Source organism: Passer montanus, unplaced genomic scaffold, assembly GCF_014805655.1.
Source record: "Passer montanus isolate IOZ18808 unplaced genomic scaffold, ASM1480565v1 scaffold23, whole genome shotgun sequence".
Classification (NCBI taxonomy): Eukaryota; Metazoa; Chordata; class Aves; order Passeriformes; family Passeridae; genus Passer; species Passer montanus.
Window position 1 is genome coordinate 1,354,787 of NW_024366926.1, and position 15,996 is coordinate 1,370,782.

Consider the following 15,996-nt stretch of genomic DNA (forward strand, 5'->3'; position numbering starts at 1 on the left):
AAAATCAAACTTTTAGTTTAAACCGAAGATCCACTCAAGCAGCCAGTATGCTAGGGGCATGGGGAACAGGAAGGCAATCCTGTAATCTGTAATTTTCTAAGTTTTCAAATGGAACAGAGACACTAAACCATGTTAGGGAGCAATGATCATATAAGCCAGACCTTTATGAATGTTACAGGCACTGGGAGAGGAGAGGGGCACAGTCATTTCACCACCAGTGTATTCAGAGGCAAAGGAAGACCAGGGGAAGTGGGAGCCAGAGCTAAATCTGAAGAAAGGGAACAGCAACAATGCAAGAAGGACAAAGACTGCACCTGAGAGCTGTTTTGAAAAGTCAGTCAAGTTCAGGGAGTATGAAAGGCTCCAAGCCCTGGGGAATGAAACACGCACAGATTTAAACAAATTGGTATAATAGCAGGATATAGCAGCTTGCAGATGTTGCCAGTACAGTCACAGCAATGACACAACTGCTTCATGCATATCTGACTAAGAGAGACACTGAATTCCCCCCTAGCATGCACTCAAACCTAAAAACCATCTTCACAGGGGAACTGCATTTTCAACTGCATAAGCTGGGGCAAAGCATGGAGCAAGCACTGCCTGATTTTGGCACAGACTCCTTGCACAGTGTTTGGTAACACTCCTGTAATTAATGTGGTGGTTATGCTTCAGGAAAAACCTTTTTAATTCCTGTGAAAATCTGTAAGACTCCTACTGGGCCAAGACAGGACTTTTTAAAGGAACAAAACAAAGAACAACTACTGAAAATTCAAGTTAGCATTTTTGATCTGAAAGAATTAGAAAAGGGGATTAAAGCTGGAATTTGATCACCTCCAAGTTGAGTACCTCAGTGATGGATCTTGTTGCTATTTGTCTTGGGCTGAGAACAGAAATTCAGTCCTGTGAATTTGAGAAACCCTTCCCCAGCAACACAATAATGGCACTAGAAGTACCCTGGTATCAAATAAACTGAGTCTTATCACACTAATCTCTCATGTACGAAATTCCCAAGGGTATCTACTGACCAAAATGTATTACACCTTTAAAAGCACTTACATAAGCCATTGAAGAAAAAAAATGTGTCTCTAGGAGTAAGTTGCTGAAACCTGCAGCAGTAAATTACTTAAAAATTTATAAAGGTATTAGAAACACCAGAACTTTCTACTGTACATAAAAGCTAAGATTTATCCTTCGATAACCCTCCAAGTATTTCAGAGATTTCACCGCTTTAGTTGCAGAAGCCTGTTTATATTCATATAATTGAGGAGCTGTTCATGGAACACCCAATAAAAGAGCCCAAAGTAGTTTTGAGCCTTTCCCGTCACCTACCACTCCACTGCATTCACATGAGCCATTTAAGGCGTGCTTTTTGATGGATTTTTTCATGGAGGCTTTTTCGGGTTTGTTTTTTTTTTTTTAAGTTACATATTCACCACTACCCAGTAACAGAAAGTCTTCCTGGTAAATAGTTTTATATCTGGCAAACAGTTTTATATCTGGCAAATATCAGTACTGATGTCAAGAAAATCCTGTTTAATTTCATCCAGTATATTAAGGTTCTAGTGAAATTCCTGAGAAACAGCTCTCTATCAAACCCCACCCTATCCATTTCATGACATCTGCGTAATTTCATTTGATTAAATTCTCCTTTTAAAGTTTACAATACGTTTGCACAGGCAAGAGTTCACCCTGCAGCACATGTCCATCCTGACTGCTTCTACTTTCCTAGATTAATAACAAGTGTTTTTGCCTAGAAATGGAAAAATTAAATATCATTGTCAGTGGCTTGGACATTCTTTGCTGTTTTCACATCAAGTTCCTGAACTGACTTTGTGGATTTTCAAGGCACGCCCATGAAGCCAAGTGTGGACTTGGTGCTTCACATCCTTCCCTCAACAAGACTGAGGGGGATGTTCTTAAAAATTAAAGCAAAATCTACTGAGAAGCTGTTTCACTTGCTGTGATGCTCGTCAGTATTTACACAAAAGCTGGTTCTTGTTGCTTCCCAGAGACAAGACCAGAGTGCATACTCTGATCTCCCTTGATTGAAAATGCTCCAGGCAGCAAGGACAGATCACAGTTCCTGTGATGCAGTTCTCAAGTGCATGAACAATTAGGTTTTTGCCCTCCACACAGACATTTTTTCCACTCCTTTTTAACTCCCTTAAACCATGATGCTCAATTTTTAATCATATTCAGTACCAATACTGAAGGATTTTCCCTGACAGGCTAAGATACAAAGTATGTATTTATCATAGTAATTTCTATTTACACTCATTAGAAGCTTGATTTTAATTTAAAAATGCAACTGCAGTTTATCAAGTTTTCTATTAATGCTATTAAATAGATTTATCGGTCAATGAAATTTTTACACAAATTGCATTAAATGGGACGCACTGAATCTGGCAGAGACACAAAGAATAACAATGAGGGGCTTTTACAAGTATGTTAACCAAAAAGGGAAGGTCAAAGAAGGTGTAGCCACCCCAATAAACAATACTGGTACACTGTTAACAACAGATGAGAACACTGAGGCACTCAACTTCTTGGCCTCAGTCTTCAGGGACAAACTCTCTTCCCACACTTCTCCAGTGGAGGGACAGCAGGATAGGGATTGGGGGAGCAAAGTCCCTTCCACTCTAAGTAGAGATCAAGTTCATGGCCACCAAGGAACCTGAATACACATGGGAGGCATCCCAGATGGGAGGAATCCCAGGGTGCTGAGGGAATTGGCTGATGCAGTTGCCAAGACATGTTCCATGATATTTGAAAAGCCATGGCAGTCAGGTGAAGTCCCAGATGACTGGAAAAAGGGAAGCTTTGTAGCCACCTTCAAACAGGGCAGAAAGCAGGACCCTGGGAACTACCAGCCTGTCAGCCTCACCTCTGTGCCTGGGAAGATCACGGAAGAGATCCTCCTGAAAGCTGTGCGAAGGCACATGGAGGATGGCAAGGTGATTTGAGATACCCAGCACGGCTTCACCAAGGGTAAGCCCTGCCTGACCAACCCTGTGGCCTTCTGGGATGGAGTGACTCCATTAGTGGGAAGGGAGGGTTATAGATGTCATTTATTTGGGCTTCTGTAAAGTCTTCAACATGGTTCCCCACAACATCCTTCTCTCCAAATTGGAGATAAATGGATTTGATGGTGGGACAGTCAGGTGGATAAGGAATTGGCTAGATCCAGAGGGTGGTGGTAAAGGGCTGAGTCCCAATGGACATCAGTGACAAGAGGTTGAAACTGGATGCTCTTTATGGTCCCTTCCAATCCAGGTCACTCTAGGATTCATTCTATGATTTTTCCAGAAAGTAATACTTCAAAATACATTATTTTTGTACATCAGAGAACATCTTTCCCTTACAGACAAAACAGTGACCTGTACTTAAGACTGCAGTTGCCACTAACTCACTTTCAGTCAACAACCTCTTCAAATGTCACAATCAAGATTGACACTTTTCCACCTCGATCCCCTGTCCCATCCCAGGGCGTGCCTAAGATACTGTGAGCCACTGAATACCTTCCAGCATTACTTAAGCTGAACAGTTAAGAGCTTATAAGGACCTTGAGGATAAAAACTGCATGGCAAACTGCTCAGGAGGGGATATAAACTGAAACAGCAGATCCTTGTCAGCTTTCAGACATACAACAAAAGTGTTTCCCAAAGGCTAATTCACAGCTTTTCAAGATCTCTCTGCTGCACACACCTCAAACTCAAGTCCATAAACCAAGCTGAGTCTCAACAACATTAAAGAGGTGCCTGAAACTCAAATGCTTTTTAGACTGGATGAGCTTGTCCATTCTTACTCATTTACAATCTAATACCTATGATCTTCCATCAGTACAAGGTACCAAGCCTTGCTCGCACTTCCGCAGTAACACTGGGAGAGTGAGACAGCAAAACTGCAAAAAGGAGACAATGCTCCAAATCTCCCTTCTCCTGCTCACAGAACCACAGAAAAAGCACGATGTCTCATGAGCCAGCACTGACTTCCTCCTCCCAGCTGCAGTCAACACCATGTCAACCCTGACACAGCTGGAGAGTTAACCATAGGAGAGAAGAAAGGAAGAAATGGATTTCCATGGGCTGCATTTAAACAACGGCTGTATTGTGGAACAGGGAACACTAAATTCTGATTTCTTTCAGCTGCCCACATTTCAAGCTTGAAGAGCTAGCTGACCTTCAGCTCTTCAGAATAATACTAGCTTTCTAAAGCACAAAATAGTAAAAAGAATTAAGAAAGCAAAATCCAGCATCACTTACAAGCAGTAGAGATAACACAGATTTATCAGAAATCAGATTTTCTTTCTTCACATGGCTTGCTCACTTATTTGTTAGATCTTTTTTTCTCCTGTAGAATTAACTAGATTATTGCTGTCCAAACACACATCTTCAGTAAACAGAAATGTCATCTTTGCCAGATCCTCAGAGATATTGCAGGGATTTCAGAGCAAATGACAGATGCTAATTTATTGATAAAACATTACAAGGTAAAGATCCATGTGTTTGATGATAATAAAGAATCAATGACAATTCACTGACCTTGACTGTAACAGCTGTGCACTGCTTTTTCTTCTTTTGTTCTTCACTGGCTCTGTGTGCCTGCAGGCACAGGTTGGCAGAGGCAATTCCCCACTCTCACACTGATAGTTAATGAATTTTAAATTTAATAGCCCTGATGCCAAGGAGATGTACACACACTGACTAAAGCATATGTGGTACCCATCTCTGTTACTAGCAGAAAATGCACCTGCTTCAGGAATTCCAAAGCATTTACTGATGGTTTAGACACAAACTAGTTCTCCTTCTCTTTACTTACATTATACACAGTCACCTGGAGAATAAAGTCTGACAGACCATAATATTTTTCTAAAATTTGGTTCCATTCACATCTCCCTCACTTTCAAAAACACAATCATCATGGCATAGTATCTGTTACAGACTGAACAGAAGCCAAGCCCAAAAATGTTAAGCAGACTGGTGCTCAGGATACCTGCTGAATTTGCACAAGAAACTGGATTCTGCTTTTCTCTAATTCACATTACCATGATATAAGCTATGAACATAAGCTCACTGGTTTGTCTTGTCCTCTCCTACTCTAGTTCTTCCACCTTCTATAAATATATACAGATACACACACAATTATATTTATTATATATACACACAATTAGAATATTCCTCAGTACAAGTAATCACTGCTCTCTGCCTCCCTCCAAACACAACCAAAGAGTAAACAAAATAAAAATGACAATATGATCTGAAACAAAACCTGATTAACTTTCTTCCATTATATTATTGTCTAAAAGAATTACTGTACATCCATAAATTGTACAGACTGTACAATGCAGTAGTAAACAGAGGTATTTATCCTAAATACAGATCCAATATATCAAAATATGCTTGTCATTCCCTAATATTCCTACACACTGAAAATTCGTGTTATCAGTGGAGTTCCTTGCTTTAGCTCTCCACAGCAAGAACAACAGGGTTCCCAGAAGGTCATAGTGATTTTCTTGTCACAGTTAATGCAGCAAACCCTTCAGTGTAATGGGAAAAAAATAGTTCTGTATATGGCACTGAACCTGGGACATATTTCAGGCACTGACACTTACGCAGTTTGTTTCGAAAACATTTCAAAAGCTACACCAAGGTGAGCTATTGACTGATCCTAACTTGGACAGGCCCATCAATTTCCCAAACCCATCAGCATACTTTAAGTTACACTTCTCTCAGCACTTTTCCCATCCTACCTTATATTTCTTTATGAACTTCCTTGAGACTGAAGTGGAAAATTCAAATAAGCTTTTCATTATTTCACAAGCTGCTATCTAACCTATTACAAGTACCAGATAAGAATCACCACCTCCACCTGACAAAATGGAAGCAGCAGAGTCAACAGGATATTTCTGAAGCCATCCCACAGGTCAGTAGCAGATGGACAAGAAGATAATTTGTAGAAAGTTCCATGAAACACAGCATTATGCCACCTCTTAAAAAGCCATGAAGTCTCTGCATGCAAATGTCCTGGCAGATATCAAGTACTAGGAAGCAGAGTTCTATTCCGGAAACCCAGGATCTGGCCCACAAACATTTTACTTTGATGGCTGCTTTTTACACTCTTGATTAAAAAATATATAGTGGAAAATATGCTGCATTTCCCAGAAATTATTAACTATTTCATATTCAAAGCAGTCATCATAACATATCATTTGTGTAAATATACAGTGTGTTATTTGATTAACTTATACTATCTGAGACAAACTTATGGGAAAACAGCTACCTAAGCTGTGAAATAGGTACTTAGAAATTCACTCACACTTTGGAAACCATTTCCTCAAGACTGAATACTTTTCTTAACATGTGCACCATAATGCAAGCTGTAAAGCTCGGCCAAGTATCATGCCTGTTCCATACAGGAAGCTGCATTAGATGGGTTTTACATCTCTGAGAACTCCCTGTGAAATTCCATACCAAAATTTAGTAGCCATAAAAAATACAGGTGTGATGATCATATTTTAGTACCTTCACAGAAGTAACTCAGAGATGTCAAAGTTTTTTTTGAAAGTCACAAACATCTGGAAAATCGTTAATACATGAGACTATCATACCCCTGCAGGTGCTAGCAGGAGATCCTTACTGTCAAAGAGGCTGAGCCAAGAGGCAGCACTATTTAACTCTACTCCTATGGCACTCTGGGGCTAGGCAGCCCTGAAGCATGCTGATGAAAAAACTAAATAAATAGGAAAAGAGATGAGGGTTAAGGAGCAGTAAATCACCACAATAGAAACACCCAGGTACACACCAGCCTGTTCCGTATTACAGATGGCAATGTAATCAGGCCAGGGTCTTATTTAGGAAGACACGAAGCAAGGGATACTCTGCATGGCAAGCAGAAAAAAAGCTTTTTAAAAAAACCCAAAAGCAGTATCTTTTCAAATACAGCTTATTCATCTGCCTCAGTCAAATCCATCTGACTGATGATTTTTGCTACTTGAACTTCCTGTATACTTCTCTCCTTTTAAAATGCAGAAATGAGAAAACCTGACCTGGGAAAGGAAGTTTTAGAAATTAGTCTGATGGGGAAACCACATTAACTGACAGGGCCTGACTCAGTGTAATCAAAATCCCAAATCCAACACTGAGTCAGTGACAGAGATGGAGAAGTTTGGTGCTTTACACTCCAGACAATTCTGCTTGCATTAACTTACTTTTCTCCCTGACTCCCATCCTATCTCCTCCTTTCACTTACCAAGGGCTTGGTTTCATCTTCATCTTTGAAATAGTAGAGCTGGTCCCCCTTGAGCACAAACCAGCGCGTGTGCCAGGTCTTGACAAAGCCCCCCTGCTTCCGCAGCCACCCACACTTGATGGCAACGTGCTGCCCCGGGCTCAGGGCAGGAGTCTCTGAAGAGCCATTGTGTTCTTCCATTCTGGGAATGGGCAACTCTCCTGTTGGACAAACGAGGAGAAGACAAAATTATTAGATTATTATCCAGGCAGTAACTCGCTCCTTTCAACACAGCTGGAAAAGAAACACGCCTCAGCTACACAAGTGTGTTGGAAAAGCATTTGCCATCTGCCTGCTTGTTCTCATAGCAGCACCCCATCAGCTGAGAGAACTACTACTCACCTATAAAATAATAATGAACTGCTAAAAAGCAGGCAAGAGGAGAAAGTATGTTCAACTGCTGTGCAAGACATTTTGACCAGCACTGAAGAAGACATCAGCTGTTTTTTAGGGTGAGTTCTGTTGCTTTACAGGCAGTAGCAAGGAATGAACTTACAGTACTTCCTCTGACTAAGGAAAGCAGCTGACTACTGGAGGTCCCCATTTAAAATTCCTTGGCAGGCTTGGGGCTTTCAGGTAATGTTAAACAGCCCTCTACTTCACCAAAGCTTAATTTTACTCCACCAGACAAGCAGGGGTTTTTTTTTGTTATTGTTGTTTCTACTCTTTTTACTGAAGTCTCTTTAAAGGAATGGGGACAGTAAATGCAAAAATAGTTGCACATCACCTCATACAAGCAACCCCTGACTGAACTAAGTGTGTGCCCAGACACTTGTTATAGACATTTGGCAAATCATGAAGGAATTTTGGTCCATCTTAAGTCACAAGAACTGTGTCAAAACTAGAGCTGAATTGTGGAACTAAACTTGACAAATGGCATTTTGGCCTTATTAAAACTATACCCTTTAAACCATTTCTGGACAGTCAAGACTCTTCCTGACAGATTTTGTACATGTAATCAGGTAGTAATGTGCTTAACCTTCATAGTCAAAAAGGTATTCCTGACCCCTTATTAAGTCTAGAGTACAAACACATTATTTTGAGTTGCAAGATCTGATATTTCCAGTAAAATACAAATCAAACCAAAACCTACATGTTCCGAAGAGTTAATACCTAAACGGAATAAAATGTGACTACGACCACAAACACAGCAGTGTGCAAAATCAATCATGAAATTTCACTAAGCGTTTGAAGAACAACATGTTTCTCTTCTTTCCAGACTGCCACTGGCAATCTCTTGCCTCGTCAGGAGTCTGCACAGATGTTAGGGCTCAGAAAAGCTGGCTTCTTAGGCAGCTTTTTGTTTCCAAACATCAGGCTGGGAAAGAATGAAATATTCTTGACATTGCAGGCAGCAGACATCTCTGACTAAGAACACCTAAGCTGAAGCTTCATGTTCTCACTTTAGCATAGTGGGTTAGTGAGTCCAAGGCTGGCATTCCTGCTCGGGGTCCCCTACACAGCAACAAGACCCTCACTGAACATTGTGAATGGGCATCAGCATTGCCACTGCACAGGGATGTACTGGGTTTCTAAGGCAGACTAGAAACACAGATAACACACTCATCTGAGATGAGGCCATCCTTCTGACAATTAATACACAGTGTGACATCACCATAAAATAAATCACAATAACAGAAGGAATCAATAGATTCCAATCAGAAGTAGTTTTCAGCCCTTTTTTACTTTGGCTTCTTGTTCCTACTGCTCACACATCCCCTTTGGAACAACTTCTCCAGCTGCCACCTCTGTTGTGTGCTTACAGCTTTTTCTTTTAATACCCACATACGCTCTGCTTTCACATCCCTGCTCTGGGCTGGATCCTGGAGTCTGGTTGCCATGATTACAGCTCCTCACTGCCCTGTGGCACTGAGGTTAACAGGCCTCAACACAAGCACAGAGGTTTCAGCAAAGTACAAATTGCAGGATCAAAACTTAAATCACTTGGCATTCTTCTCAGAGAAAGGAAATCTTTCTCCTGTCTCTTTAGGGTTCACCTGGAGTCACCCAGAACACTTGTACTGTGAGATTTACTTGAGCCAAGTGGCACCACAAAACACACAAACGTGTCTCGTTCTCTGCAGAGCAGATAAAGATTTTTTTGTGTGCATGTCTGTGGCTACAGTTGGGAGAAGAAAAATGAATCAGCTTACAAGGCCTCAGACCACACTGCCCTCTCTCCAAAAGGAAATGCACCTAACTCATAACTGGCATTGTCTGAATACGAGCAGGAATCTCTTGCATGCTGCTGGGTTTTGCTTGGATCAACGCAGATGCCAAGAAGCAGCCCTCCAAATCACACTCTTAGAAAGTGAATATTAGCAAATATCTTATGGAAAGCATTGTAGAATTACTGCAACCAAAAAAAGGAACAAAATTGTTACTCACAGGCTACCCTGCGCTCCTTGGTGCACAACTGCTAAGCTGATGAGCTCACCTCTGCTGCCTGGGCAAGCCTCAAGGAGTTTAAATACAAAGGAGTTTAAATACAGCATCTATGTCTACCACTGCAGTGCTAAAGACATTAGGTCCCTATTACACTTGGACCATAAACAAGAATCTAAATACCAAAGTCAAAACCAATTAGCTGTTTGGATGAAAGACAACTTTTTATTTTCTTTCATGAAGTCACATGCCAATGGTGCTGCTATCAGTGTACAGAGTAAGTATATGGATTTTTATCTAGCCAAGGAAGATGTTAACACATCTCCATCTCTTTGTCTGGTAAAATTTCTAAGTATTTCTGCAGTATTAAAACAAATGAGGTATAGGAGAGACAACAGGTCTACTGCTCCCAAGTCCTCATGGGACAGAGTAAGATCTCCTTTAAAGCAGTAGTAGATACTTAGACATGCTCTGTACAAAAAAAATATAAAGATTATAAAAAAGCTGTACTAGTTCACTCATTAGTGATTTAACTCTCTTCAGCAGTAAAAAAATCAGCCACCTAACTTATCTGCATTTAGTCCTGAGATTAATTTTATTTGTTGTTTTTCATATAACCTTCCCTTTCAATGTCTGCCTACTACAAACCAGACTTGGAATCAGAAATTCCAGCAGCTGGCTCACTTTCACTACTTGTTTTTACAGCTGTTTCAACACTAAGATCATAAAAATAAATTGCAGAAATATCAGGGTGCTGGCACTGATGCAGAGAACAGTGAGGTGCAAACAGTATGTAAACAACACATGACAAAGTGTGGAATTACATCAACATACTCCAAGTCCTCTCGGTCTCATAAGAAGAGGCAGAAAGCCATGCATTTTCAGCACTAAATGAGAATATTCCTCAAACCCATCTTCTCAACAGGAAACACAACTTGTACTTGCTGCCAGAGTCAACTCTACTGACTTGGCCAGCCTCCAGTTTAGGTAATGACCAGAACTGAATAAATTCTATACAATATATTCATTTGGGGCTGCCTGTGGGCTCACTCTCCTGGGCTTGTCTGGACATCGGGAGTGCAAAGCAAACAAAATGAGAAATGTTCCCTGACACACTGGCTCTGCAACAACAGCTCCTGGCCCATGGAGACCATCACCATCTACCACTCCTGGCCTCAATCCAAACTTTTTCTGGTCCCATAAAGCCACTTGCCTCTCTCACTGGTCTGTCTAGAAGGCAACTAACCGCACTTGTGTTCTCCTTGCCAGTGTGGAAGGTCAGTGCTGGCAGCAGGCAAGGCACAGAAAGCAGGGAAGTGTTTCTCCTCAGCTACCACTCACTCAATACTTGAATGACGAAGTTGGGCATCTCCCCCAGATACCAGCATTTTGCCAGGAAACAGTCAGAGAAACCCATTAAAGCACACCAAACCCAGTTACAAGAATAGTCACAGCACTGCATGAAGATGATCTGTTTGGCAAGAAACCCTGGTGGTTTGCAGTCAATGTTTTCTTTTCACTGAAAGTTCTCATGGCCAAGATAGCACATTTCAAGCATGCAAAACATCAGCAGAGTTCACTTCCAGTAACTCTTCATATCTTTGCCACTGCTCAAATGAGGTTCTTTGCAGCCCAGTGTCAGCCCACCACAAAATGGATAAAAGTGGGAAGCTGCCAGAGTGCCTGCCCCAGATCCATACTCTTTCAGCCTGTCTCATCTAATTCCCTTGCTCTCTCAAAGGAGCAGGCACACACAACACTGCACAGACATGACTTCTCTACCCCAAGCACGTGGACAGATAGGCAGTAAGAGGCTGCAATTTTGCAGCAACAACAGGCTTGGTTATTGATGAACATATCTGCCAAACACACAAACACACGCAAAATTAATAAAACTCTCTGTGACACAATGGTGCTATGTGAAACTAGATTAATACTTCAACACTTACACCTCTTTCCAAGTGATGCCCAGTTTTGGGCTCCCTTCTCCTAACAAGCTACACAGAGCATAAGTGCCCAAGTTTATTGGTATCTTTCAGGGTCAGAGTTGCTGCCTTTGAGCAGTGAGTTTCCTTTGGATTTATTTTTGATTTAGTCTTGCTGAGTAGCAACTTCTTAAAATCAGTTAGTATCTGAAAACACCGTCAGCATTCATCTTGCTCGTAAGACATCCCAAGATACCTTCTGCAACAAAGGCATAAGCTTGTAAGCAACTGCTGCAGAAAGCAGAAGACTGGCCTATTTCATAAGACATCCCAAGATACCTGAATACCGTCTGCAACAAAGACATAAGCTTGTAAGCAACTGCTGCAGAAAGCAGAAGACTGGCCTATTTCCCACCACCAGGACACTTCAAATCAGTTGCTACTCATCTGTTGTGTCAATGGGATATTGCACATGGAAGGAAAAAACATGCCAAAGAGGTAAAAACATACTTAATAAGAGAGCTAACTTTCTGTTTGTGCTTAGCATTTTTACATTGCATGGAGCACATCTCAGTTTCTGTCACTGCAAGGAGAGATTTTACAGCATTCCTCTCTTGCTTCCAAAACCTGCAGCAGCGCACTTGGCTGTAGCTTTCTGCCACAAACTTTTAGAACAGACATTATACATTTATCCAAAAGGTTTTCTGAGACATCTAACTGCCAGAATGTTCCTAGGCACAGATCACCTGGCTGTTCTGCATTCCTCACTCTCATTTTGTCCTAACAGGGACAGGCAGAATATACTTTTCTTGAAAGAATTTTAATTCCAAGGCCTAAATAATTACTCCTTAGGTAATAAACTGTGAGACATGTTATCAGCAGTCAAGCTGCCTGGTGAAGCTGAGGGGAAGACATCCATTACTTTTTCAATACATTTTGGAATCAGCTCAAAAACCAAGACCCAATAATTTTGCCAGAAAATTGAGGCCTTGGTCAAATACAGCTCCTTGGTACCATCTGCATTTTCATGTCAGAACCTTCTAACACATTCTTAGACCAGCCAAACCTTTACAAGCCCACTGTTTTCTTACAGGAATTCAAACAGCTATAAACACCCCAAATAAAATGGTACTTGAGGATTTATGAAGAATATAACAAGACATTCAACTTCTTGTGAATTACAACAGGAATTAGTTAACAAATTTGGTCAGGCACTTTTGGAAACATCCACTTCTGCATGTGCATCTTTATTTTCTGTGATAATGACTGGTGTTAGTAAACATGCACATAGTTTTGTAAAAGCAAAGCAACTGCAGCCTTTCTGTTACTGCAGCATCACATCACACTGTCAGATCTGCATTTGGACTAATTTTCACAGCTTTAACTTTTGCTGCCCTTGCCATTCAGTCCTATTCTGTGAAAATCCACACAGCAGTTTTTTCCTTTCTTGTCCTCCCACCAGTGCTGTGGCAGCAGGAGCCATAAAAAAACTGCAGAGCTAAGAGCACTCTGTTGATCATCCTGACACCTAGAAAGGACACTTGGTTCTCACCATCACTTCCTAACTCCCAGAAACTTTTTTGGGTGGAGATGGACTTCACCTGTAGAAGACTTGTGTAACTGGCAGACATTTGCACACAATTTGGGTATTGTTTCTCTGGTACAGATATACCATACCTGATTTAGGAGTGGCTGCAAAATGTCACAGCACAGGGAAGGGTTTTGAAGAACTTCAGCAACAATTTCCAAGGATAACACTATCTCCGTTAAGCTTTTTTGCATGCTATATATACATATGATATGGATATATCCCCTCAGCTTTTTCCTCACATAGTAGCACACAGTTGCAAGACAAGGCTGCTGCTACCAAAGCGACTGGAAAAGTGAAGGTGTCCCTGTTCATTGCAGAGGGGTTGGACTGGGTGACCTTTAAAAGGTCCCTCCCAACACAAAACTATTGTATCATTAGAATGGAGTGGTCCTTAACCTGCCAGGTTTCTACCCAGACTCCCATTTCAAGTGTCTTATTCTGCACAACTGGCAATGCTAGAGGTAAACTGCATACAGCAGAAGATGAGCTGTAACTATCTGCAGAAGCTTAAAAAACTACAGGCAAGACAGTGAAGAGCCTCTGAAAGCTGAAAGGGTCAAGTGATGCAAGATGGACAAAAAAATGCAGCACAGCTGACAAGTCTCAGGAGCTGAAATACTGAGCAGTGAAAAGGTCAGGGAGCAAGTCAAAAGCAGCATCTGGAACAGCTGAAAGACATTTCAAATCCCAGATGTCTCTTCCAACCAAAGGGTAACACTGCCTCTGAATATCTGACACTGGAAATACATAAACCCTGTTTACAGCTTCATATTTCATATGGAGAAAGTAGTCATAAGGACAGCTTAAAAGTAACTTAATTCCCACACGTGAGTGGTGAATACTTCAGCAGATACTGGCTTCACTTACAGAAGAACTGATTAAGAGTTGTGCCCAAGCATGATCTCAACAGATGATCTCTCAAAGTATAAAAATAATCTCTAGTACCACTCTTTGCTCTCAAAGACTGGTGGCAAAAAACATCTGAGTACAGATGTCAGCAGCCCTCTGACAGTGAATCACTGAGAATGAAACAAGGCTGAATGCTTTTTTAGGAAATCCAACACAATGGGACTTTCCATGTTGTCCAATTCACAGCAGTTCAGACCTTGCACATTCCTCATAAAACTGATCAAGAGAATTAAGATGCTACAAGTGACATTCACTAAATAGGCTGCCAAGCAGGAAAAATACATTCCAGCTTGTCTACTGCAGCAAAAGCCTACTCCCAAATCTGCCGCAGTACTTGCAAATCAAAGAAGTTCACAGGTTCTGCAGAAAGAGTTTGCAGTTGCTGGAGAATGGGAGGAAGAAAGAGAAGTATTTGCTGCCTGCACCACACTTCAAATCCCTCTCTTGGTGTGAGCAAATGTAGTCCCAGCAAAGTCCCAACTTTGGCAAAAAGAGTACTGGCAAGAACTGGCTGGCAACATCTCTCTGGATACTCAGATGTTCAGAGCAGGAGGAACCTCATCTCTGGGTGCCTCTACAGAAGCCTCAGGGGAAACAAAGGAAGGTTCAACCCACCTCAACTCAGCCCACAATGACCTTTAAAGTTGTACATTAGTTCACATTTGACAAACAGAAATCCATTGACTTATTTTTAACGTATTTGCTATGAACATTTCATGCAAAATTACTTCCTCTGCTTTGTTATGCACAATGTGATGTTTATCCCTGTCAGTAGAAAAGTTCAAGTAACAGCAGCACTTGGTGATCTGCTGAGAGATTCCTCTGAAGCCAATCTCTCCCACTTCCTTGTGTTCCCCAGAAGGATCATGGCATCACAGATGTGCATGTAGGAACATCCTGCCCCAGTGTATCAGAGGAACTGACAGAGTTACAGCCCATGCCTACACTACATCCAGAATTGCCATGCCCATTTCCCAGCTGTCCTGCGTGCATCCAGAGGAGTACATGGATATCAAGCAGGTATGCACACACTGTACACACAGGTAGTGAGAACCCACCCAGCCTCAGAGAGTATCTTGACACTGTCCCAACTCAAATAAACACAGGCAAGTCAGAACCAAAGGCTCAAACTTGGCAACCTCAGAGGTGCATCTGCTTCCATTCCTACTAAACTTTGTACCAGAGCCAAGATTTGTGTCCTCTCTGCGTGCCAACCCCAGCAGGACCTAAACTTTAAATAGACCTACTTTTAAACAGGAATCAGTATAGTTTTAATGCTGTTCAAAAATGTTTTATGTAAATAGTAATTGCCTCTGTCACTTAAAAAGATTAACCATACTGACATAAATTTCCATGCTAGAATACTGGAGACAATATAGTCAGAATTTCTAAAAAGCAGATGTGTGTCTTTCCACTGAAAAAGCCAACTCTAAATAAGCACCATTACTTTGCAGTTGACATTTCCATCTTCTGCCTAGGAAAAGCATTAATTCATACTTAAAGAACTAACATTTCATTTTGTAATACCAAGTTTACATCAGAAAAATAGAGTCCACAATCCTTCCTATGTATTTCAGAAATCAGCAGTGTATATGCCATGCCACCTAAACTGCTTTAGTAAATGAAAAATTATCATGTATTAGTAAATGAAAAATAACACCATTGTGGTACTCCCCTTTCCAGTAAAGCTCTAAGCAAAGTGAATACTGTCCCTGAATTCCTAAATCAGCACCAACACTATCCTTTGACTAAAATGAATTCATATGGGGGAACGGAATAAATTCATTGAGTCCTTACCCTTTAAAAGGTCAGTCTGTGCATGGATGCTAACACCTACCTCTCCAGCTTGTACTAAAGGAACCATTGGCAAAGCCAGCTCTGTGTTGTGCTCAGTCTTCA

General features: G+C 41.2%; 1 protein-coding gene across 4 annotated transcripts in view; it reads right to left on the reverse strand.

The window, feature by feature from the left end:
* The window catches only part of ARHGAP24 (Rho GTPase activating protein 24), a 245,854-nt gene that overhangs the window by 147,418 nt on the left and 82,440 nt on the right, over positions 1 to 15,996 (reverse strand). For all 4 annotated transcript variants that reach the window (XM_039710486.1, XM_039710484.1, XM_039710487.1 and 1 more), the window contains exon 2: positions 7,249 to 7,448. In XM_039710486.1, the coding sequence (XP_039566420.1) occupies positions 7,249 to 7,428 (180 nt within the window). In that variant the 5' untranslated portion in view covers positions 7,429 to 7,448. The remainder of the gene's footprint in view (positions 1 to 7,248; positions 7,449 to 15,996) is intronic.